The following is a 25,758-nucleotide window of genomic DNA, read 5'->3' as shown; positions in this document are numbered from 1 at the left end:
GATACATTTTATGCTTAAGTGTCAGTGAAACTGAAGATTGTAATCTGCACTATTGTTTGGGAAGAGCATTTCCTCCATTTCTGTCCTTACGCAATGACATGAGCCTAGAATGGAGATTTATTAAAACAAGGAATGAAATATTATGAGTTCTCACACTTATTTTGTCAAGAGAGAAAGACAAGGAAGAAATTCCTTAATAGTAAGAAGTGGCAGATTGCCTTGTATAATTTAGAGAATTTTGAAATATTTTAGTATTTTAGATATACTTGTTAAATCAGAAGTCTTGAAGATTAATTTCAAAAATAATTTGAGATTCACCCTATCTTTCGTAATCCTTCTTTTCTTTTTTTTTTTTTTTTCTCCCCCCCCACAAGCCCTGTAATCCTTCTTTTCAAGCGAGGCATAACAGCCTAGGTTAGGTAAGATAATAGTGTTAGCAACTGCATTTGTTTACAATTCATAAATGAACTGAGGAGTAAGAAAATCATCCTAAGTACTATATTGGATACCTACAAGGAGATGAAGGGCCATTTAGACAGCAAGCTAGAATCCTGACATCGAGAATTGTTTTGCCCCTGCACTGCAATGTAGGCACCAAGACAGTTCCTCTTCTAAGTGACTGGATCATTATTCTCCATTCCTTGGTCTTAAAAAATATTTAATTAAAGACGAAGGGCCTGTGGCTTGTATCAAGTGCTAGGCGTTATTCTATCATGTACAGATTAGCTATACTTATATAGCTTAATTCTCAATAAATGAATTTAAAGTTTTAGATTTTGTAATTGATGAATATTTTTATTTTTCGGTCAGTGGTGGGGCTTGAACTCAGGGCCTGGGCTCTGTCCCTGTTCTTTTTTGTTCAAAGCTAATGCTCTAACCTCTTTGAGCTACAGCACTAATTCCCCTTGGTTTTCTGGTGGTTAATTGGAAATACGAGTCTCACACTTTCCTGCCTGGATTGGCTTCTAACCGTGATCCTCAGATCCCGGCTCCTGAATAGCTAGAATTACAGACGTGAGCCACCAGCACCCTGCAACTATTGAATATTTTTAAATAATAGTACTTCTGTATAATTGTGCCCCATAGATGTATAACTAGTTTGTGTTATCATAAAATTTTCTCTTTCATTTATTAGATATGTAGTAGCTTACAGAACTTTTATAGAGACAAAATTCTTGAGTTCTACATTATTCTATAGTTGGATGTGGTAATCTGATTTTCTCCAAAGGTTCAATATGTTTGTTGGCTCGATAATAACCTATGAGACTCTCAGAAAGCTCCAAATGCCATTGCCCGACCCAGTGAAAGTAAAGCATCAGGCAAAAAGGCATTACATAGTGTGATCTTGGTAGTTTTTATTTTACAGAAACTATAGAAACAAAACAAACCAGAAACTTCAGAGTGGAAACCTTTGAAGGAAATACAACAGTAGAAGCAATACTTAGAGGCCAAGCCTCATGGATACTGCAGCTGAATGTTCACAGGTTCAAGCCCAGCCTAAGATACATAGCAAGACTCTGTCTCAGAAAAATGAAAAGGAAATATTTTTTAAATTTCTGTTTCAAAATGAAGATACATACATTCCAGCTTTGAAAATAAATCAGAGGATTTTCTCCCTCTTTCCCTTTCTAGTGATGCAATTGCTGAGATTAGAGCCATTTGTATTGAAGAGATTGGAGTATGGATGAAAATGTATAGTGATGCCTTCCTAAATGATAGCTACCTGAAGTATGTTGGCTGGACTCTTCATGACAGGGTAAGTTACTGTCTTCCAGGCTTTGATGAGAGACATGCTTACCAGAGTACTGCAAATCAAAATTGCTGTAGTTTTAACAGTCTGAAATTTAAGAGGATACAACTGAGTAGTTATTTATATGGTGATCATAATGAAACTAGAGATGTTGGCCTATGCATGGCTCTTGTTTTATTTAAATGCAATGTTCTTAAAACTGCATGTAGTATCCCCAGAAGGTAATTGATTATCTATTCTTTTTTTCTTATTTTGAATATAAGGATATTTTTTTCTTAATATATACAAAGTAAATTTATTTATTTTGTTGTTTTTGTTTGTGCCATTTTGTTTGAGACAAAGTCTTGTTAGATAACCCAGGCTGGCTTCAGATATTCATCCTTCTGCCTCTGCCTTCTTTTTTTTTTTTTTTTTTTTAATCGGTTGTGGGGCCCGAACTCTGGGCCTGGGTGCTCTCTCTCAGCTCTTCAGCTCAAGGTGAATGCACTGCCACTCAAGCCACAGCACCACTTCTGGTTTTTTCTGCTATGTTCTGTTGAGGAATCAAACCCAGGCCTCATGCATGCAAGGCAAGCGCTCTACCACTTAGCCACCTTCCCAGCCCCTGCCTCTGCCTTCTAAGTGCTGGGATTACCAGCATTTAGGGTTTACCAGTGAGCCTAGCTTAAATAAGATTTCTTTTTCTATTCCTTAGAATTATATCACAGTACACTGTTTTATGAGAGTTAAGTGGGTTTGTTGAAGCACAGAATATATGTCCTAAAACTCTGTTTCTTTCTTTCTTTTTTTTTTTTTTTTTTTTTTGGTCGGTTGTGGGGCTTGAACTTGGCTTGGGCGCTGTTCCTGAGCTCTTCAGCCCAAGGCAAGCACTCTACCGCTTGAGCCACCGCGCCACTTCCTAAAACTTTGTTTCTAATATCTTAGAAAAGGCTCTGATTTAAGAGAAATCTTACATTGAGTCCTGAAAAAGTAATTGTCAGAATAACCAAGCTTAAGAGTGATATATTGATTGGTTTAGATTTTTAATGAAAAAAATAAAGATATATCAGTGGGAAATTTATAAAAGTGACCTGACATTCTAAGATTTCTTTATTTATAGACTGATGACATAGCCTAAGTGGTAAGTGGTAGAGACTCTATCTAGCAAGCAGAAAACCTTGAATTCAAATCCCAACATGTGCGTGCATGCGTGCATGCGTGTGTGTGTGTGTGTGTGTGTGTGTGTGTGTGTCTGTCTGTCTGTCTGTCTGTCTGTCTTTCTTGTCTGTGTGTTAGAGGTAAGTGCTGAGGGATCAAAGCCAAGAGCTCATGAAGTAAGATTTGAATCATCAGCCCTAAACTGTTCTCTAGAGATGCAGCATCTAGATGAAGGGGAGGATATTTCCCTCATACAGTGTCAAAATCATATGAATGCTGTACGTAATGGAATAGTTTTTATACATCTTCCCCCTTTCCCCCTTTTCACAACTGGAATCATTTCCTACTCTAGCTTTATTCCTCTGTTCACTGCACCTACAGGTTATGGCTTGTGTCCAGATTCATAACTAATCTGCCTTCCTATAAAAGACCAACTTTTCTAAGTTGATCAGGTAGCAAGTCAAAGTTAACAAAGTAGTCATCGTAAGTTCTGTACCCATTGTTTGTAGATCTACCCCAGGGGGGTGACACGGACTGTGCTTACTCTAATATAGCAGTAGTACCCTCTGCTTTTCAGGCTACATAGCTTAATCCTTTTGGACTTATGCTCATGATGTCTTTCTGTATTTGGTGCAGTTTGCTTATACTTCCCTATTGCTTTGACTTTTACCTAGTATCTTAACTCATTTTCTGCTGCTAAACAGAATACCTGAGGGTAGGAAGGTCATAAAGAGTTTACTTGGGTTTATATTTGGGAAGTCCAACAGCATCTGCTCAGCTTCTGGTAAGGGCTTTCTGGTGGTTTAGCTGAGTGTATTCAGGAGATGTAAAGGAGGATGAACTTTTACGATAGTTACTGAATTCCTGTAAGATAAACATCCATCCACTCATGCGAGAAAACCTATCATGGCCTAAAAGCCGCTTCAAAGTCTATCCCCCATCTCTGAACAACCATCAGAGTAGGAACCAATACTTAACTTGAGTTTCTAGCAGGGAAATCTATATCCAAACTATAGCACCTTGTATACAGATTTTAAAAAAATTTTTTATCTATTTTTTTCTATCAATTGTGAGGCTTGAACTTGGGCTAGCTACTATTCCTGAGCTCTTTTGCTCAAGGCTAACACTCTACCACTTTGAGCCATAGTGCCGCTTCTGGTATTTAATTGGAGATGAAGAGTCTTATGGACTTTCTTACCCAGCCTGGCTTTGAACTGTGATCCTCAGATATCAGCCACCTGAGTAGCTAGGATTGCAGCTTTGAGCCACCAGTGCATGGCACCGAATTCTTTGGTGTACTTTTTTGAATATGCTCAGTTTCCTACTTTAGACTTCGCATGGTAGCTAAAGAGAATCTACATTCTGATAGCCCACTTTTTGTCTTAGTGTTTATTCATATCATGTATCTTTCGAGTTCATTACTGCTCTTTTTCAAGACTTTTCCTTTCCTATATTCCCTTTACCTCTTTCATATACTAACACACCCGCTGGACAGCCCACCTGAATTTGGTTTTCACTTTGTTACAGTACACTTGAGAATATGAATTATGGTCATATTGTTATATATTGTTATCCTAGAGATAAGCCTTGTGATCTATAACTATCATTCTAACACTGCAGCTGAGGCAAGAGGGTTTTGAACTCAAGGATCACCTGGTCTATTGAAGGATAAGGAACCTTTTTTCTGCCATGGGACCTTACAAAACATCCACTGGCCATACAAAATTGTTAATTCAGGGGCTGGGAAGGTGGCTTAGCAGTGGAGTGCTCGCCTGGCATGCATGAAGCCCTCGGTTCAGTTCCTCAGCACCACATACACAGAAAAGGCCAGAAGAGGCACTTTTCAAAAGTATTAGAGCAAAAGAAGCTCAGGGACAGTGCTCAGGCCCTGAGTTCAAAACCCAGGACTGACCCCCCCCCCCAAAAAAAATCACAAAATTATTAATGCAGATGGCTATGGACAGAGAATATAAGAAGCATCCATTTCTGTCCCATGATTCTGTACCAGATGATTGTGTGGGCCTTACAAGGCCCACAGATGAGATGTTCCCCACCCCTTGAGAAAGTGTAGATAGCCAAGCACTGGGGCTCACCTTATTCCTAGCTACTCCAGGAGGCTGATGTATTAGGATCACGGTTTGAAGCCAGCCCAGGCAGGAAAGTCCTTGAGACTCTTTATCTATAATTAATTGTTTTAAGACCCCCATGTTCTGAGTGCTCTACTCCTCCAAAGGTGAGACAAGCCTCTAAAGTGAAATTGACAGCATCTTTGTGTCTCCAGCAGCTCCTGTGTTCATTCTAGCAGGACCGAAAGCCCCATACACTATCCACAGTAACACGCCAAATATTTTCCTCACAATTCGGGGAGAGCTGATGAATGTTAACCACCTGGGAGGAGAACTGTGCCTCAAGTGGTAGAACGATATCCTTGACCAAAAAAGCAGCTCAGGCACAGCGCCCAGGCCCTGAGTTTGAGCCCCAGAACTGGCTAAATATTTTTTTTTTAAGTATACATAGCTCCAAAATTTTAAACAGTAACAAACAGTCCAATTAATAATTGGGTTAATGATTTGATCAGACTTCTCAAAAGAAGCACAAATGGCCTGTAAGTACATGAAGAAATGCTTGCCCTCCTTAAGCCATCAAGAAAGCAACAAATGCTGAGTGGAATAAGGGGAGCAGGAAACCTTGGTACACTATTAGTAGGATGTAAATTAGCGCAGCCAGGATGGAAATCCATGTGGCGATTTCTCAAAAACACAAATACTGCATAGTCTTGCTATACCATTCCTGGGGGCATATACCTGAAGGATGTAAGTCAGCATACAAGAGTGATACCTGAACAATCATGTGTATCCCTGCTTCATTGCTATTTCTGGGGCATAGAAACTTAATTCACTCTGAATTCTTTTTGAGAGAATTTTCTGAATTTATAGATGGTCCTAAATGAACTTTGATGACCAACAACCTATACTCCAAGTTAATGACTATTTAGAAGATTTTTCTGGGGCTGGGAAGGTGGCTCAGTGGTGGAGTGCTTACCTTGCATGTATGAAGCCCTGAGTTCGATTCCTCAGCACCATATAAGCAGAAAAAGCTGGAAGTGGCCCTGTGGCTCAAGTGGTAAAGTGCTAGCCTTGAGCAGAAGAGCTGAGGGACAGCACCCAGTCCCAGAGTTCAGGCCCCAGGACCAACCAAAAAAAAAAATAAAAAGATTTTCTGCTAGCAAATAGCATCCCCAGGTCTCTGTTTTAAATATTTTGCTTTTATTTTTTTGTTTTCCTAGCTGCTCTTCTAGGGATATGAAAAGCTCTAGTAAATATTAATAAATGATGATCCTTTAACACAAAATTTTGTTTCTGTAGGATTATTCCATAGTTATATATAGGTAAAAAGGAACATAACCTTCTCGGATTATAATTATAGATGAAAAATTCTAAGACCTTCAGGACAATATGGGTAATCTGTCAAAGCTGATAAAAGTTTGAAAAAGTTCTGGTTTAGTCATAAGTAAGCAATTTGTAGTGCATTTTTTATTAATTGTAATATCAACACAGGCTACATATTACTCAGTCTCATCTTGTAATGAATTTCAGTAGGAAGTAATATGAATGCTCAACCTGAAATTTATCTTAATCTTCATATACTTCTAAGGTTGTTTTTTTTTTTTTTTAAATTCTTGTGGTATAGGATTAATTGTTTGTTTGTATTTTTGAAGCAAGGGGAAGTCAGGCTGAAGTGTTTGAAAGCTCTCCAGAGCCTATATACCAACAGAGAGTTATTCCCCAAATTGGAGCTATTTACTAATCGATTCAAGGTCAGTAACAAGAATGATGAACTTATTTTGCTTTCTACTTTGCAAATGCCAGGTATAGCTAATGTGGCAAATGACATTACCATAGCAAGTATTCAGTTCCTCTTTTAAAAGTAAACTCATGAAATAGATAAACAAATCTTTGCTTTACAACAGATGTACCCAACATAAGTTCTTTTTCATTTGTCAGTCCTGGGGCTTGAACTCTGGGCCTGGACACTGTCCCTGAGTCTCTTTGTGCTCAAGGGTAATGCTCATAGCCGCTTCTGGCTTTTCCTAAGTGATTTATTGGAGATAAGAGTCTTGTGGACTTTGCTGCCTGGGCTGGCTTTGAACCACTATCCTCAGAGCTAAGCCTCTTGAATAGCTAGGATTACAGGAGTGAACCACTAGTGCTTGACATGTGTTATTATTTAATGCCTTTGAAAGAAGGCTCTCTTGCTTAAACTGGGTATTTATAGTATATTAATATTATGTTTATATTAAGCTAGGTGCTGGTAGCTCATGCCTGTTAATCCTAGCACTCAGGAAGCTGAATTTTGAGGATTGCAATTCAAAGTTTTCCTGGGCAGTAAAGTCTGTGACACTTATTTCTAATTAATTACCAAAAAACAGCCAGAAGTGGAGCTGTGGCTCAAGTGAGAGAGCACTATCCTGGAACTGAAAAAACTTAGGGATTGTGCCCAGGCCCTGAGTTCAACCTCAGGACCACAGCAACAACAAAAAGTTTCTATTATATAACTGTTTATGTGTATTCACATGACAACTAAAGGTACATTTTTCATATTATTTAAGGGATCCTAGTTAATGAGAAAGATTTTAAATTACATATATACAACCCCCCCTTTATATAAGCACTATAATAATACAGCTTCAAAAGTGAAGTTTTCCATTTACTGTCCCCAGTGTTGCATATACACCTCAGAATACATTTCTCTGGCTTATTTATAGCCATGGTTCATTTATAACTTTTTTCTCCAGGATCGCATTGTATCAATGACACTTGATAAAGAATATGATGTTGCTGTGGAAGCTATTCGATTGGTTACTCTGATACTTCAGTAAGTATATTATCTGTTACTATGTTAGTCTTCTGACCTGAAATGCCTTTTCCCTAGCCTTCCTAATATACTTCATATGAATTTCATCTGACTTATTAATATCATTACTATGGATATTAGCTTGTAGAAGAATTGTTTAGATGTTATTTTCTTGTTTGATCTGTATTTTTTTATTTGTGTCTAACATGTCATACATAAAGGGAAACACTTTCAAAGTAAGATAAAGAAGCTCATCAGCTTTGATGATGTGCTTTCAAAATTTAAGCAAAGGTAAAACTAAAAGTAAACATTTGTTTTGGTTCTGACTTTTCCAGTGGCAGTGAAGAAGCCCTTTCCAATGAAGACTGTGAAAACGTTTACCATTTGGTGTATTCGGCACATCGCCCTGTCGCTGTGGCAGCTGGAGAGTTCCTTCACAAAAAGTAAGCTGTCTTTGAAACATGTTGTACTTTGGTGTACTGATGTTAGAACTTACAGAAAGAAGTCACAGAGTCTGAGCACAGTGCTGAAAGTGTCTATTTCCCAGCGGGCTCATGAGCTTGTCACTGTCCTCTAGCCTATACCTCACGAATCACATCCCTGAGATGCTTGTGACATACTCCTCATCCTGAAATCTGAAAGGTTGGTTTTAGATGGGAACATGCATGGATATCAAAGTTTCCTAAGAATTATTCATGTCACCTGGTCATTTTTTCCCTTTGAAATATCTGTCTTTCAACATTAGTAATCTAAATTATGTGAAGTGGTGGCACCTTTAAAAGGTCTCTCAAACTGGGTGCTATTGACTCAACACCTGTATTCCTAGCCACCTGGGGTTGGGGGGAGGGGGGGAGGGGGAGCAGGGGAAGTGCTGAGATCTGAGGATCACGGTTCAAAGCCAGCCCAGGCAGGAAAGTCCGTGCAACTCTTATCTCCAATAAACCACTCAGAAAACTGGAAGTGGCACAGTGGCTCAAGTGGTAGAGTGCTAGCCTTGAGCTGAAGAGCTGAGGGACAGCATTCAGGCCCATGACTGAGGGAAAAAAAAAAATCTCAAATTTTCATGTTGTATTCTTTTTTCTATTCTCTTCATTGGGATGAAGAGTATTCTAATCAGCAGTCTCTACTAATTCTGATAGTTTATGTATTTATGGTTTATTTAAATTACATATCCTTTTTAGCAGAACATTGAACTAATGAGAGTTTATGAATATAAACACTTGTTAGAAATACATTTTTTATTATGGATGAGTGTATATGTCCTACAGTTTATTGGTAGATTAGTTCATTCTTACAGTGTATACATTTTTCCCCCCCTAGTCCTGGGCTTGGACTCAGAGCCTGGGCACTGGTCCTGAACTTCTTTTGCTAAAGGCTAGCATTCTACCACTTGAGCTACAGTGACATTCTGGCCTTTTCTGTTTATGTGGTACTGAGGAATCAAACCAGGGCCTCATGCATGCTAAACAAAGCACTCTACCTTTAAGCCATATTCCCAGCCAGTGAATACATTTCTAATTGCATCTTTCCCTTCATTTTATTATTTTTATTATTACAGGTTTAACATAGTAGCCTTGGTTATTGACAGGTGGACCTTCTAGCCCATTACGATACTCTGTGTGATTATGGGCTTCGACTTTTACGCAGAAGCACACTTGTAAATCATGCACTGGGCAGCTGTGATACATGGATGATTAACTTTGATAATGAGCAGTCTGGCATTCTCACATCTGAGTTTTAGTGTTGCAGTAACAAATGATCTTATACTTAGTTGTAATACTTAAAGCGGGTGAAGTCTCTGGTAAGAATCTTTGTTAAATGGTAGCTAAGTCCTAGTTATTCTGGTAACGAAGTTCAAGAAGAAGAAAGTCAGAGTTTACAGACATGAACATCAGGGCTATTCACACATGCTGAGCAAGCACTCTACCACTAGCTACATTTCTAGTCCCTGTTGCATAAGTTCCAAATAACATTGAACTTGTCAGTTACTCAATGTGAATAGAATGGACTAGAATAAGGCACTTCTCATATTTAAGTATCTGTATTGTATCTGTACAATAAGTATCTGTACAATCCTAGTTACTCAGGAGGCTGAGATCAGGAGGATTATGATACGAGAACGTCCACAGGACTCCTATCTGCAAAATACCCAGCACAGAACAGGGGTAGCCATGACTGAAATGAATTTCATAAATATTTTATAGTTATCTGTACATTTTAGTTATCAAGGACATTCATGTCCCGTTTGGCACATATCTATAAACCTATGAACTCATTGTGATAGATCGATCTAGTTTCACAATAAACCTTAATGCCACACTAAGATGCCTCTTCCAACCAAATAACTGGGGTTTTTTTGCCAGTCTTCGGGCTTAAACTCAGGGTCTGGGTGCTGTCTCTGAGCTTTTGCTCAAGGCTCACACTCTACCATTTAAGCCACAGCGCCACTTCCAGCTTTTTCTGTGTATGTGGTACTGAGGAATCAAATCCAGGGCTTCAGGCATGCTAGGCAAACACCCTACCACTAAGCCACCTTCCCAGCCCCCAAATAACTCTTGTGTTGTCATTTCCTATTTGATATTTTTTCTTATTTTATTCAACTTCTATTTATATAAGCCATAATATACTATTTGCCTTACCCCTGTTATACCACTAGAGAATATATATCTATGTGTTTCTATGGATTATTTCTGTCTGTCTGCTAGAGCAGGGGTGAGGAACCTTTATTGTGCCAGGAGCCATTTGGGTATTTATAACTCCACTCACAGCTGTACCTTACAACATTATTGACACGGGCGCAAGGTCCATGAGCAGCTGATGATGAGAAGCACACATGCCCTCTCATGCACCAAATGGTTTCCCAAGCCTTTTACAGCCTGATAAAGGGAGAGAACATAAAGGTTTCCCACGCCTGCTCCAGAGCAAGAGCTCCATGAGGAAACTGCTGTACAGAGGGGTTGGGAAAACGGATTTTATCTTGGTACCAGTGCTTACTTCACTTTTACCCAGAATAGTTCCTAGAAGTGAGGGACCTTTGGCAGTCTTTGTTGTATTAGAAGAAATCTATGCAGAAGATTGAAATTTCCAAATCCTTTCTTAGCCACATTTAGAAGTTTTCTCATTAGAAGATGTATTTATAAATGTGAAATTGTTGTCACTACACTGAGAACAGTAACTTTCAGGATAATCAGCTTTAAATATAAAAGAATGTAAGATGAATGAAAATTAAAACCGGGAAGTTTTATAATTACTGCTTTAACACTTGGTTAAGTGTCATGATTACATTACTAAAATCAATATTTAAGAAAGCAGAATTCAGCTGAGTGTAGTGGTAGCTCACAGCTGTAATCCTAGCTACTTGGAGGTAAGAGAAGAAGAGGATCACAGTTTGAGGCCATTTCCAGCAAAAATTTCATGAAAACTCATCTCAACCAAAAAACAAGTAAACCTGGATGTGTTGTGGGCATCTCATGTAAATAGGAGAATAATGGTTCTGACTAACTTTGGTATAACACAAATATAATAAAAATACAAATATTGCTTATAATTTTCATAAAAATTTGAGCATTGACTTTTTCATCATTATTTTTCTTCTATATTTTCTTTTCTTTTCTTTCTTTCTTTCTTTCTTTCTTTTTTTTTTTTTTTTTTTTTTTTTTTTCAGTTGGTCTTGGGGATTGAACTCAGCCTGGGTGCTATCCCTGAGTTTTTCTGCTCAAGGCCGGCACTCTGCCACTTTGAGCCTCAACACCACTTCTGGTTTTCTGGTGGTTAATTGGAGATATGAGTCCCATGGACTTTCCTGCCCCTAGTTGGCTTTGAATCATGATCCTGAGATCTCAGCCTCCTGAGTAGCTAGGATGACAGTTGTGAAACACCCTGGTTATATTTTCTATATGGTTATACTAGGAAAATTTTTTTAGATCTAGCCTTTGACTTATATAGGCATCAGTTCCAGATGCATTGAACCAGATTGGTAATCTCATCTCTTATATTGTCTTTTTTTTATTTAACAACACTAAAGTAGTTTGGGTGGTGAAAGAAAACAGTAAAATTCATCTCCATGTAAATTGTAATGCTCTTTATTTTTTCTTTCTTTGTCTCTAGGCTGTTTAGCAGGCATGATCCACAAGCAGAGGAAGCATTAGCAAAGAGGAGAGGAAGGAACAGTCCAAATGGGAACCTCATTCGGATGCTTGTTCTTTTTTTTCTTGAAAGTGAGGTAAATTTTTAAAAAATATTTTTCTTAATGTTATTTAATTCCTTGGGATCAATTAGAATTGTGTTGACCATTGGAAAACAAGTCAGTTTCCTATTAAATTGCCTTGATAAGTTTCTTTTTTCTTTTTTTTTTTGGGGGGGGGGTCCTGTCGTGGGGCCTGAACTCTGGGCCTGGGCACTGTCCCTCTGCTCAAGGCTAGCGCTCTATCACTTGAGCCACAGCGCCACTTCCGGCTTTTTTCTTTTTGCTTATGTGGTGCTGAGGAATCAAACCCATGGCCTCAGGCATGCAAGGCAAGCGCTCTACCACTGAGCCACCTTCCCAGCCCAAGTTTCTTTTTTCTAAAGTAGTTGTGCAAAGAGGTATTCAGTAAGTCAGATGATGAGTACAGAGCATCTCCATCAATGTCACCCCGTGAGTTCTTGATTATGGAATGAATATAGATAATTTATTTGGGAAAAAGTTCTGAATATATATGCAAGTGTGGGAAGTGAATATATATGCAAATTCTGAATATATATGCAAGTGGCTCAAGTGGTAGAGTGCTCACCTTGAGCTGAAAAGCTCAGGCCCAGAGTTTAAGCCCCATGACCGACCAAAACAAAAACAAAAACATTCTAAATATATATATGCAAGTGTAGTTCAACATTGAATATACACTGGTAATTATTAAACTTCTAACTGTTACAGAAACGCAACACTAAGTACTTGAAAATATTTTCCTATTTTTCCCTGTGTTGTTGTATATAACTTATTAAACAGTCTGAAGGCAAATATTTAGTTCAGTGGTAAAGTGCTTGCCTAACATGTACAAAGCTCTTGGTTCACTTCCTAGCACCAAATAAAAAGCAAAGTCTGTAGAAGTTGTCAAGCTGTTAAGAACATTATTTTTTTTCTTGTTTGGAAAGTCTTTAATAAGGAAGAGGGAAAGTCTGAATTTTAGATGTTTGAAATGATAGTACAGTTCCATTAGCAGTAAGTATTTCCATGCTCTGTAGCCAATTGTCACTTAATCAATTTTATGATTAACACTTAACATGATAGCAGGACCAAAAGTAAAGCTTAGTTTGCTCAATAAAGTGCTTTAGGGCACTTTTTTCTGTATTTCCTACTACTGGCATGACATTTAATAGACCGCTGAGTTTTGCAACTGAGAATTGAGAAAGGAATAATTGCAGTGGCTTCTGTAGCTGACAAGAATGTCATACAGGAGAACTGGAAACGAGATGAAAATCTAAGACTCATTGTTATTTTGGAAAAAGTTTTGATTTTGAGATGCTGAGGAGAAGCACAAATTCAAGTTCAGCCTGGACTACCTAGCAAGTTCGAAGCCAGCTTGAATGAACTACCTAGTAAGGCGTTGGCTAAAAATAGAGAGTGGTGGGGAGAAAGAAGATAAGGAACATGAAAGAGAAAAGAGGAAGAGAATAATTAATAAGAATAGTTTAACTAGGCATACACAACTATCCAGGGGAGCTTGTTAAAAGGACAGTTGTTTTGTTGTTGTTGTTTTGTTGGTCATGGGGCTTGAACTCTGGGCTTGAGCACTGTCCCTCAGCTCTTCAGTTCAAGGCAAGCACTCTACAACTTGAGCCACAGCACCACTTCCAACTTTTTCTGCTTATGTGGTGCTGAGGAATCGAACCCAGGGCCTGATGCATGCAAGGCAAGCGCTCTACCAGTGAGCCACCTTCCCAGCCCGACCAGTTGTTTTTCACAGTGGGACGATGCATTGCATTTCTAGCCAACTTCTAGCTCAGAGTAGCCATTCTCTATGTATGGTAAAGATTAAAATACTCTTACATCCTCATGTGTTCTGCTATTTGCAGTGTTACAACTTTAAGACAAGTATCCCATGTCATTCATTGGTCCCATCCCTTTAAGCATAGAGAAAATAATGCTGAATAAAAGAAAGGAGAAAGGAAAGAAAAATAAAGGGAGCAGGAAGGAAGGATGGCTGATGGTCACACAGACAGTATTGCAGCGTATTTCCCAGTTCTTCTTTATGACATTCTTGTCAATTGCAGAAGCTACTGCAGATTCTATTTAAGGTTCTGGTTGGTTCATGGTCATTACATTGGCCTTTATAGTCTCCTATATTTTACAAGAAACATTGTTGGTAGAAATTGTTCTTGCCCTGTTCCATTAATGTACACTTGCAGTTGAGTACTGAAGCAAGATCCTCTTAATATTATGGCATTCCAGCCATGTTGGAATGAGGATGAATTCCTTTGTTTTGCTGTAAAAACATTTAATTAATAAGATTTTAGTGCCAGGCATCACTCACACCTGTAATCCTCGCTACTCAGGAGGCTGAGATCTGAGGATCACGGTTCAAAGCCAGTCCGGGCAGGAAAGTCCATGAGACTCTTATCTCCAACAAAAAACCACTAGAAACGCGGAAATGGCGCTGTGGCTCAAGTGGTAGAGTGCTCACCTTGAGCTGAAGAGCGCAGGGATAGCACCCACACACAGAGTTCAAGCCCCACGACCGACCAAAAAAATAATTGACAGATTGAGAAATCATAAAGAATAATAATAAAATCTATCTTACAAAGGAGTTGCAGATCATTTAACTGGGTTTCAGTGATCTGATTATTATTTTTCTTTGTTTTACTGGAATATGAATTGGTAATATTTTAATACTAGAATTTTAGATGTTGGAAGAAGTTTACCTTTCCGGTAAAATTATGGATATTAAGAATTTTTTTCTAAACTACTTGTTAATTTTCCTTTGTACCTAAAAGTGACATTTTTAGCTACCCAAACTTTTATGGCAATTATTAATTTCAGGCGACAAAGTACATTATATTCAGATGCATGCCAGTTGGTAAGATACATGATATTTGAGTGTAATGAGTTCATTCTTGTGGTTTACACTGGTTTATAGGCAGTTTATTGTGCAACTGTGGTGATTTTTTTTTTAAACAGGGACAAGGAAATTAATAATTAAAATTTTATGTTCTTCGAAATTCATTGGTGACTGCCTTTATTTCAGCATGCCTATAATGCTGAAGACCCATTATAGGAGTATTTTATTTTAGGCTTAATAGTATGGGATGCTTATATGACTTATAAATTATTTTCTATAATTATTGACCAGAACAGGGAGGCATTGGTGGAAGCTGTAAAGGAAATGAGAAAAGATGGATACAAAGTCTACCCATAACCTATGAGGCAAAAAGAGAAAATCACTTTTTTTTTTTTTGTCAGTTGTGGGGCTTGAACTTGGCCTGGGCGCTGTCCCTCAGCTCTTCAGCTCAAGGCTAGTGCTCTACCAGTTGAGCCACAGTGCCACTTCTGGCTTTTTCTGTTGATGTGGTGCTGAGAAATAAATCCAGGGCCTCATACATGTGAGGCAAGCTCTCCACCACTGAGCCACCTTCCCAGCCTCCAGAAAATCACTTTTTAAAAACTTAAGTTTCCTGAAAGGTCTCTAAAGATCAAAGCAACAGAGACCAATGGTCCAAAAACAGTGTTTTTAGGATGTAACTTTGGAGGGTTTGCAAGCCATGCCTGTGTTCTTTGCAAGCAAAAATGCCAGTCCTTATTCTTTCCTCTGGGTTTGACAGCATCTTTGGCAGACTATCGTAGTGTGTTTTTCTGAGGCATTTCTGGAACCAGGGCATTCAGTTTTTTTAAAATGCAGAATAAGGCCAAAAAAGAGAGGGCATTAAATAGGTCATCAAGATTCAGATCAAAATTAAGAACGTGACAGTTAAGAATGGGAGAAGAAAACCCAACGCAGGTGCAAATGTGCCAGTGTAATAACAGTGGATAACAAGTAGGTCTAGAAAGGTGACTTTCATCCTTTATTGGCTTCTGATGAGAAAAACATTTTCTATCAACAAGTATGAGTGCATGACAACATTTGCAAGCAGAAGATGTTCATTCTGTTGTAGAGCCTTGGTCTATATGCACACGCCCCTGGTGTGATCACCATTGGAAAAACAAAATAATATTTACCTCTTTTATGTGCTATGTACTTTTTTCCTCCAGTGCAATTATTTTTTGCCCTTCAATCTTCTCAATACATACATATAAATTAGTTTGCTTTTGGGGGGTGGGGGTGGGAGGCATCAGTCGTGGGGCTTGAACTCTGGGCCTGGGCGCTGTGCCTGGGCTCTTCAGCTCAAGGCAAGTGCTCTACCACTTGAGCCACAGCGCCACTTCTGGTTTTCTGGTGGTTAACTGGAGATGAGTCTCTCAGACTTTCCTGTCTGGGCTGGCTTTGAACCATGATCCTCATATCTCAGCTTCCTGAGTATCTAGGATGACAGATGTGAGCCACCAGCGCCCAGCCACAAATTAGTTTTAACAACCCAATAATGAGTTGCAGTCTAGTTTGAAATATACTGATTTTAAGTGGTTGGTTTAGTTGGACATTATAAGCCTCAAAGGTAGAAGCTCATTTATACCTAGGTTGAAAAAAAAAATTAGTATTAGGAACTGAAATAATGCCAATGCCTTTTTACTCACCTTCCCTGCAGTCTTCTTTGGTACTGTGCTTTTTGGTAAGATCCAAGATTTATTGAACTAGCAAGCATAAGAGTTTGGTACAGAGCATTTAATGATAAACTTAACGTATGTTCAATATGGCAACACGGTTTCAAGAGAGTATGACTAACAAAATGAGGTTGATATGAAGAATGCACTGTATCAAATGGAAATAAGATTAGAAAAGAGGAGGGACAAGAGAGTACCTTACATTTTGGACCAAGGCAAAAATGAAATAAAGCTGTTAGTAAAATTTCACATGGAATTCAGGGAAGAAGTGATTCATTTTCAAACCAAGTGCCAGTGGTTTTACCCTATCATCCATAGCTACGCAGGAAGCTGAGGTCTAAGGATGAAGATTCAGGCCAATCCAGGCAGGATAGTTTGTGAGACTCTTATCTCCAATTAACCAGCAAAAGGTAGGTGTGGAGGGATGACCTAAATAATAGAGCACCAGCTTTGAGCAATAAAGCCAAGCAGAGCATGAGGTCCTGAGTTCAAGCCCTAGTATCAGTGCGCGCGAACATACACATGCACACGCACACACACACACTCACATGCATGCGCGTGGAGAGACAACCAGGAATACTAAAAAGTAACAGAATAGTTTAAAATTGCAAGTTTGGCTGTCAAGCTATCTACTCTGTTTCCTCATCTATACATGATGTCATTGGACTAGGAGATACTTTGTCTTACTACTATAAATGCTGAAACAATAATCTACATGCTCTGTCCATATGTGGAATATGAAGATGTTATCCTCCATATGATTGTTAGAACCAATCAGACCAAGACGTTTTAATTATGAACAGTTTGTTAGTAACTTACAGTCCTATTAACAGTTTATTAACTATTCATTAATTGCCCTTCATTTGTTCATTTTAGTTACATGAACATGCAGCCTACTTAGTGGACAGCTTGTGGGAGAGTTCTCAAGAACTGTTGAAAGACTGGGAATGTATGACAGAGTTGCTACTAGAAGAACCTGTCCAGGGAGAGGAAGGTACAGTATTTTAACAAGTTGATGTGCATGTAGGTACGTTTCCATTAACCCTGCCAACTTCTACTGATCACTTCTTGAAAAAGAGTGTACACAGGCCATGCCTTGTGTTTTTTGTCAAGAGAAGAACTTACATTGTATAGCAAAAAAGTGTGGGTTTTTTTTTGTTTTGTTTTGTTTTTGTTTTTTTATTGGTCGTGGGGCTTGAACTCTGGTCTGGGGCGCTATCCCTGCGCTCTTCAGCTCAAGGCGAGTGCTTTACCACTTGAGCCACAGTGCCACTTCCAGTTTTCTAGTGGTTTATTGGAGATAAGAATCTCACGACTTTCCTGCCCGGGCTGGCTTTGAACCGTGATCCTCAGATCTCAGCCTCCTGAGTAGCGAGGATTACAGGCGTGAGCCACCAGTGGCTGGCTAAGAAGGGTATTTAAACATCCTCATATGCTTCCCTGCAGTTCAAATGTTTTAAAGATCTAAGTGTTTTGTAATTCACAAACTTGCTTTCTTGATCCTGATTTAAAAAATTAGTTTGTCCTGAATCTTCTTGCTACATTTATAGATAAATAATATAGGGAGCAATAGTAATAATATTGAAGAGGAAGTTATAACTGTACCTTTCTACACGCCTGTAAAAAGAGTGTTCAGAAATCTACAGTTTATTAACAGCTTATTATACTGTAGCAAATGGACAAAAATCTTAGAGGTCCACGACAAAACTTCATCCCAGTTACTCAGTCTCGTACTCAGAAGACCCAAGTGTAAGGATCACTAAAGCCCATTAATTCAAGTCATTGATTATTAGATAGGAACAAAATAATAACAAAATATCACTTTACAACCACTGAACTGGTATAAACAGACTTTATGACAGCAAGTGCTGGCAGGGATAAAAGGAAGGAACTGTTACCATTCTAGCAGTTATGGGTATAAATTACAATAAATCCATGAGTACCATGTATTAATGATGCTTTTTGCAGCATGTTTCATGATGCCAAAACCTGGCAATATTTGATCAAAAATAGGGACAGTTCCTAAGTTACGGTATATAAGTTAGGTAATAATGTATACTTTACAACTATAATTAATGTATTCGTATGTATATATTGATTTGAAAGACATTACAGTATCTTACTAGTTTAAAATATATAGCATGATTCTTTTGTTTATGTTATTTTGTTCTGTTTTAGCATTTGTTTCTTGAAAAATTTTTACTCATTCTCATGCCTTTTGTTTCACCGTAGCAATGTCTGACCGCCAAGAGAGTGCTCTTATAGAGTTAATGGTGTGTACCATCCGCCAGGCTGCTGAGGCACATCCGCCTGTGGGAAGAGGCACCGGCAAGAGAGTAAGTCCGCACGCACGGGAAGTCTGTGACACAGCTTTTAGTGGAATGGTCTGAAATACGTGGCGTTGGGAAAGTGTGGTACTTTTGTAAAGAATCCATGCTCTAATGACTTTATTACGTATATAGTCTACTAGACCCATCTTCCAAAGATAAATTCTTTTTTCTTCATGTTCCCGTAGTTTTTGTACCCACTTCTATCATAGTACTTGTGCAAGACTTTAAGGCTTTTCATAATCATATCTTTTATAAGTGCATGAGAGGTCTGGGAAGTGTACTTTGTTTCATTTGTAAGTTCTTTTTATTTAATAGCTGTGTCATTTTGGGGATAGGTGGAATATTTGTGCATGGATGCCTTATAATGTAGATAAAGGTTAGATGAGATGATCACAGGTGGTGGGGAGTATTTCTGGTAGATAAAACTTTTCTGCAAAAATAACAAGCATAGACCCAGATCTTGAGTCATATTTCAGAAATCCCAGCTTTTCAAGGCCAGATGGGTCATAAACTTAGATATCCCATCTCCAATAACAAGCATGGTTGCACACACAAGAAGCATGGGTAGGAAGATCACAATTCAAGACAATTCCTGGTAAAAATGAGAAAGCCCATCTAAAAACATAATTTATCTAATAAAAGACTGAAGCCTGTGACTGAGAAGGTGGCTCAGTGGTAGAGTGTTTGCCTTGCACGTATGAGGCCCTGGGTCCGATTCCTCAGCACCACTTAAGCAGAAAAAGCTGGAAGTGGCACTGTGGCTCAAATAGTAGAGCACTAGCTGTGAGCTGAATTGCTGAGGGATAGCGCCCAGGCTCAGAGTTCAGGCCCCACGACCGACCCCCAAAAAAGACTGAAGCCATAGTTCAAGTGGTAGAGCCACCTGTATTATAAATATGACCGCCAGAACAGAAAAGTCAAATAAAAATTCTAGAGTTGAAAGTACAATACAGAAATTTGAAAATTCAATAGCAGATTTGGGATGTGTGTTAGTTAGCTTTCTGTTACTGTAACAAAATGCCTGAAGATAGAAACTTTTTGGTTTGGTCGGCCGTGGGACTTGAACTCTGGGCCTGGGTGCTGTCCCTTAGCTCTTCAACTCAAGGCGAGCACTTGAGCCACAGCGCCACTGTGCAGTTCCCATTATGTCAAAAAGTATAACATCCTGTTGGCTCCTCATTCATTATGGGAAAAGACTGCATGAGGCATATCAGAAGGGATGAATTTAAGAGGTCATCTTTAATGTTACAGGTTCCACATTACTTTAGCACAAGAATCAGCTATGGTTCATTCAGATAGGGTCTCCAGGTTTTGCCCAGGACTGGGCTTTGGAGTTCAGTCCTCCCATCTACTGGGATTACAGGCATACACCACTAGTTCCCAGCAATGGCTTCCATTTCTGTGTTCATAATTGCTGCTTTTGGGAAATGTTTATATTTTTATTTAAGTTAAATAAGTTGTAGATTTACCTAACCAAGCCACATAATAAAATAATAGTGCATATTAAATTTGTATAAAATTACATGTATTTATTTCAGGAATTTGGTAGGACCTGACTTTTTTTTAACCATTTTGATTTCTAGGTGCTAACTGCCAAAGAAAGAAAAACGCAAATAGATGACAGAAACAAACTAACTGAACATTTTATCATCACACTTCCTATGTTACTATCAAAGGTATGGTATCATTTTCAGTGTTTTGAGACATGTCACTGAATTTACTTTCAATGCCTGATGTGCGTCGTTTATTTTTGTTTTGCTGTTTCTCTTTCTAGTACTCTGCAGATGCAGAAAAGGTAGCAAACTTGCTACAAATTCCTCAATATTTTGACCTAGAAATCTACAGCACAGGCAGAATGGAAAAGGTAAGGCACTGTGCAACCGACTTCCACCTGGAATTTTTATTAGCTGGATTATTTCATGTTCATGCACCCAGATAAGCTTCCTTGAGATGCTTTTTTTCTTTCAGTAGTAACCCCTATCACAGTTTTTCTTTTTCTTTCCTCCTCAGCATCTGGACGCTTTGTTGAAACAGATTAAGTTTGTGGTAGAGAAGCACGTGGAATCAGATGTCCTGGAAGCCTGCAGTAAGACCTACAGCATCTTGTGCAGTGAGGAGTACACCATCCAGAACAGAGTGGATATCGCTCGGAGCCAATTGATTGATGAGTTTGTAGATCGATTCAATCATTCTGTGGAAGACTTGCTGCAAGAGGTTTGTTCCAAGGTTAAAATACACATACAGTAATTTGGGATAGTAATTCAGTGTAGCTGTAGCTATGTGTATATATTATTTCCATTTTGAAGTAAATTTTTTTACTCCTTTCAAAACTTAGCCAAGTTACTGCAATGCTGTATCCTACTTAGCCTTAGATATACTTCATTTTTATGTTAGAGGTTTTTTTTTTTTTTCCTCCCTTCTTCTAAGAAAACTTTTCAAGCTGGGTGCCAGTGGCTCACCCCTGTCATCCTAGCTACTCAGGAGGCTGAGATCCAAAGATCGAAGTTCACAGCCAGCCCAGGCAGGAAAGTCTACGAGACTCTTACCTCCAGTAAACTATTCAGAAAACCTGAAGTGGCGCAGTGGCTCAAGCTGTAGAGCTGAAGAGCTGAGGGACAGCATTCAGGCCCAGAGTTCAAGCCCCATGACCAACAAAAAAACAAAGAAAGCTTTCATCTGAACCACATAGGAGGTGGAGGTGGGAGGATTGTGATTCAAGGCCAGTTTTAGCACACACACACACAAAAGAGTAAAGCCCTATCTCAAAAATCAAACTGGGAAAGTGGAGCTGAGGCTTAAGTAGTAGAGCACCAACCTTGAGTGAAAAAGCTTCCAGGACCTGAGGTCAAGCCTGTGTGCACACACATGATGAGACTGCCTATAATCCCAGCTCTTGGGAGAGGCCTGCGCCTAGCCAAAACACACAACACTATCTGAAAATTAAACTAAAACAAAAAGTACTAGAGGCATAGTAGCATAAGTGATTGAGTGACATGGTAGTCGGAGTAAGGCCCTGAGTTCAAACTCAACCACCACCCAAAATAAAGTCTCGAAGGTTTGTTTTTTCCTAATTTTCTTTCCTATTCTAGGACGTGATTCGTATTTTCATCTTAACTAAATTATTATAATGTATTGATGAAAAGAACATGCATATTAAGGATGCTTATAGAGAATGCTGGCTAAGCAATGGATGTCAGCAGGCATCTTCACTTTCTTTTTAAATAATTTCTGCGATTCCTGCCTTACATCCCCTTCCCAAACTACGATGAGATTATCTAATAATCTGTTAGTTCATGATTGCTCGCTTTCCAAAGGATTTTTGTACTATTTGTACTCTTCTGTTTTTTTAAACATACAGTTTTCTACTGTGGTTATTTAAGCTGCAGAAGTAACTTATAATCAGTAAGTCTTGAGACCTAAAACTGTTTAAAACTCATTAAACTCTTCCATCCTGGGGGTATAGCTCATTGGTAAATTATTTGCCAGTTCAGTTCCCAGATCTTACTCCCCAAAGACCCTTTTTTTTACTCAGCAATTTCAGTTTCAATGAATTTGTCATATAACATTAATTGGAAAAATGTACAATCATGTACCACTTTATTTAAATGTAAGTCCTGGGTATCTCCACCAGGTGATGGGATTTCTGGGAATATTTTTGTCCTTACTGATGTTTATCTATGGTGAATGTATGAACAGGGCTATGGCTGAAGTGGCAGAGCGCTTGCCTAGCAGGTAACCACATCTGGTTCGAGCCCCAGTTACCACCAAAGAAAAAGGCAGTGAATCTTTATTATTTACACAATGACTTTTACTTTGGACATTTAAGTATTCATAAACTTGAATGTGAATGTAAATAGTGATAACGAGATGATCTTCCTTTTAATTTGTAGGGTGAAGAAGCTGATGATGACGATATTTACAATGTTCTTTCCACTCTAAAGCGGTTAACTTCTTTCCACAAGTATGTCATTTACAGTACATACCAACATTCATGATGGATTATAGTGCTTGTTATTCCTATCTCCCAATAAGCAATTTTAGATAGTGAGAGGTTGTAGTGTTTTTATTTATTCAGATTTTCTAATATGAAAACTTACCATTTAATGTATATATTAATGAATATACTTAACATGTAAAAGGTTTAAATGAATTAATACTTAACAAATTGAGTTTGTTTTAAAATAGATTTCTTAGCTATAGATTTTAATTGATAGCTTTTAGAAATGTTGCTAAATTTTGAACAAGGCAATTTCTCAGTTATATAAAAGAAATTTAAGGGCTGGGGAGGTGGCTCAGTGGTAGAGTGCTTGCCTTGCATGCCTGAGGCCCTGGGTTCGATTCCTCAGCACCACATAAGCAAAAAGAAAAAAAGCCGGAAGTGGCGCTGTGGCTCAAGTGGTAGAGCGCTAGCCTTGAGCTGAAGAGCTGAGGGACAGCGCCCAGGCCCAGAGTTTAGGCCCCACGACCGGACCCCAAAAAAATAAAAAATAAAAGAAATTTAAGAGGTCTATTAATACGCTATGACAATAACAATTTTTTATATTGAGAATTACTAAGACTAGATTTTAAGTGTTACTACAAAAAATGTGAGGTAATACATGTTAATTAGCCATCTTGTAATGTTTACATGTTTCAAAATATACATGATAGTATTAAAAGCACATTTTTATTAAATACTGAAAAGGAACCATGATTTTGGAGAAAGGCATGAAAGTAGCTTCTTTGGCTTTTTTTGTTTTCCTCTGAGTTCTTGAAGGCTTGGTTGTTCTCTCTCTCTCTCTCTCTCTCTCTCTCTCTCTCTCTCTCTCTCTCTCTGTGTGTGTGTGTGTCTAGATTTAAGTTAGGAAACAAGGCTCAGATAAATGTATGTTTTTGAGTTTTATGTGTTACTTGTAAGAAGGCAAGTGTATTTTATGAAGAAAAACAAATAGAACTTTATTGTCGAAAGAAAGTTTGAAGCCGGGCACTGGTGGCTCATGCTTGTAATCCTAGCTACTCAGGAGACTGAAATCTGAGGATCGTGGTTCAAAGCCAGCCCAAGCAGGAAAGTCCTTGGGATTTGTTCTCCAGTGAACCACCAGAAAACCTGAAGTGGCACTATGGTTCAAAGTGGTGGAGCACTAGCACTAACATTGAGCAAAAAGGCTTAGGGACAGTGCCCAGGCCAGAGTTCAAGCCCTATAACCGACAAAAACAAAACAAAACAAAACAAAAAAAACAAAGTAAGTTTGATTTGCAACTCTTAAACCACTTTCTGAAACCTAAGCTTAGAGCTAGATGTTGTAGTACTTGTCTATAATCCATACTACTAGCAAGATTGAGTCAAAAGAAGGACTTGAGCCCAAGAAATAGAAGCCAGTCTGAGCATTGTAGTAAAATATTGTCTCAAACACTAAATGGAAGGAAGGAGGACACAAAGAAAAGAATGAAGGAAATCTAAGCCATTTCATATTTAATTTTTCTGGAATGCTATGGAAAAGTAAAGCCCCTGTATTTTGTTAGGGAGAGTGGTGGGATTAAATTGATTGAAATACAGTGTAAACATGAGATATAACAGTGAAATCACCCATCTGAATGTAAGCTAATGTTTAAAATACTTAGTTGTTTGATAAAAATTGATCACCACTGTCAAATGAACTACTTTAGTAGTATAATTCAGGAGAACTTAAAAATGATCTCACTGTTAACCTAGTGCAGATAGATGTCTTCAGGCTAGATAAATACCTATTGCATAGTTTTTGATGTTTCCCATATTCCCTTTCCCTACTTTTGTCTGATTTTTTGTTGGATTGGTTTGGTTTGGTTTTTTGGTCACTTGTGGGCCTTGAACTCAGGGCCTGGCCACTGTCCCTGAGCTTTTTCCCTCAAGGTTAATACTCTACCACTTTGATCCATAGCACCACTTCCAGCTTTTTCAGCAACTTACTGGAGATGAATCTCACAGACTTTCCCACCCAGGCTGGCTTTGAACAACGATCCTCAGATCTCAGCCTCCTGAGTAGCTAGGATGACAGGCCTGAGCCACGGGCGCCCAGCCTTGTTTTTGTCTTTAGTTTTATTTCATGACTGCAAATCTCTTTCACACTGTGCATATGGTTATATATCTTCACATTATGAGTAGACCTGTTTAAAATGTAAATTATTCTAAAAAGGCCAGGCGCTCTATATGGAACAATAGCCTAGGAAAGCTGTGGGATAGAAGCCTTCAGGAAAAGTTGTAAGATTTGTTGCTGATTTCTCTCATAAATTCCCCTTGTCAGCACTTATTTGTCTTGCTTGTTCCCTCTTTGGCACTTGGACATTCCCTCTGGATCCTTCTGAGTTCTACACAAAATGGTTATTTTGCTCTTCTAGCCACTGAAACTATGCACCAGTTTAAACTTTCTTCCACTGTAAAATTAATGTGTCTTTTGTTTGTTTTAGTGCTCACGATCTCACAAAATGGGATCTGTTTGGTAATTGCTACAGATTATTGAAGACTGGAATTGAACATGGAGCTATGCCAGAACAGGTATGAACTTACTGATATTCTTTTACTGTTTTTGAAAGCTTTGCTTCTCTAAAATCATAGAAATAGTGGTGTTTTTTTTTCTGGTTCTGGATCTTGGTCTTGAGCCATACTTCCAGGCCAGCTTTTTGCTGATTATTTAGAGATGAAGTCTCAAATACTTTTCTGTCTGGACTGACTTGAAACAACAGCCCTTTGATCTCAGCCTCCTGAGTAGTTAGGAATTCAGAGTTGAGAAATCTTTAATGCAACCACTCCTTTGAGTGATTATTAGAACAGTTAGATAAAGGTTATGTTAATGTATTTAAAGTTTACTGTTAGCATAAGCAAATATCATTGATTACTCTCAGCAACTTTACAACAAGTTCTGATTAATTTATTATGTAATGGAACATCCCCCTTTGCCGCCCCCCCCACACACACACACCTTCTTGATAGTAGCACTCTTAGG

The 25,758-nt window shown here is 38.5% G+C and overlaps 1 protein-coding gene across 5 annotated transcripts in view; it reads left to right on the top strand.

Moving 5' to 3' along the window:
- The window catches only part of Stag1 (STAG1 cohesin complex component), a 189,755-nt gene that overhangs the window by 128,070 nt on the left and 35,927 nt on the right, over positions 1–25,758 (top strand). For all 5 annotated transcript variants that reach the window (XM_070005473.1, XM_070005474.1, XM_070005475.1 and 2 more), the window contains 12 exons: positions 1,633–1,756; positions 6,606–6,704; positions 7,683–7,762; positions 8,077–8,184; positions 11,849–11,963; positions 17,346–17,463; positions 18,702–18,805; positions 20,383–20,475; positions 20,574–20,663; positions 20,810–21,013; positions 22,690–22,760; positions 25,223–25,310. In XM_070005473.1, the coding sequence (XP_069861574.1) occupies positions 1,633–1,756; positions 6,606–6,704; positions 7,683–7,762; positions 8,077–8,184; positions 11,849–11,963; positions 17,346–17,463; positions 18,702–18,805; positions 20,383–20,475; positions 20,574–20,663; positions 20,810–21,013; positions 22,690–22,760; positions 25,223–25,310 (1,294 nt within the window). The remainder of the gene's footprint in view (positions 1–1,632; positions 1,757–6,605; positions 6,705–7,682; positions 7,763–8,076; positions 8,185–11,848; positions 11,964–17,345; positions 17,464–18,701; positions 18,806–20,382; positions 20,476–20,573; positions 20,664–20,809; positions 21,014–22,689; positions 22,761–25,222; positions 25,311–25,758) is intronic.

Source organism: Dipodomys merriami, unplaced genomic scaffold (assembly GCF_024711535.1).
Source record: "Dipodomys merriami isolate MVZ:Mamm:240054 unplaced genomic scaffold, mDipMer1.0.p SCAF_68, whole genome shotgun sequence".
Taxonomy (NCBI): Eukaryota; Metazoa; Chordata; class Mammalia; order Rodentia; family Heteromyidae; genus Dipodomys; species Dipodomys merriami.
Note: the sequence above shows the minus strand (reverse complement) of the source record. Positions and strands in the feature narration are given on the sequence as shown.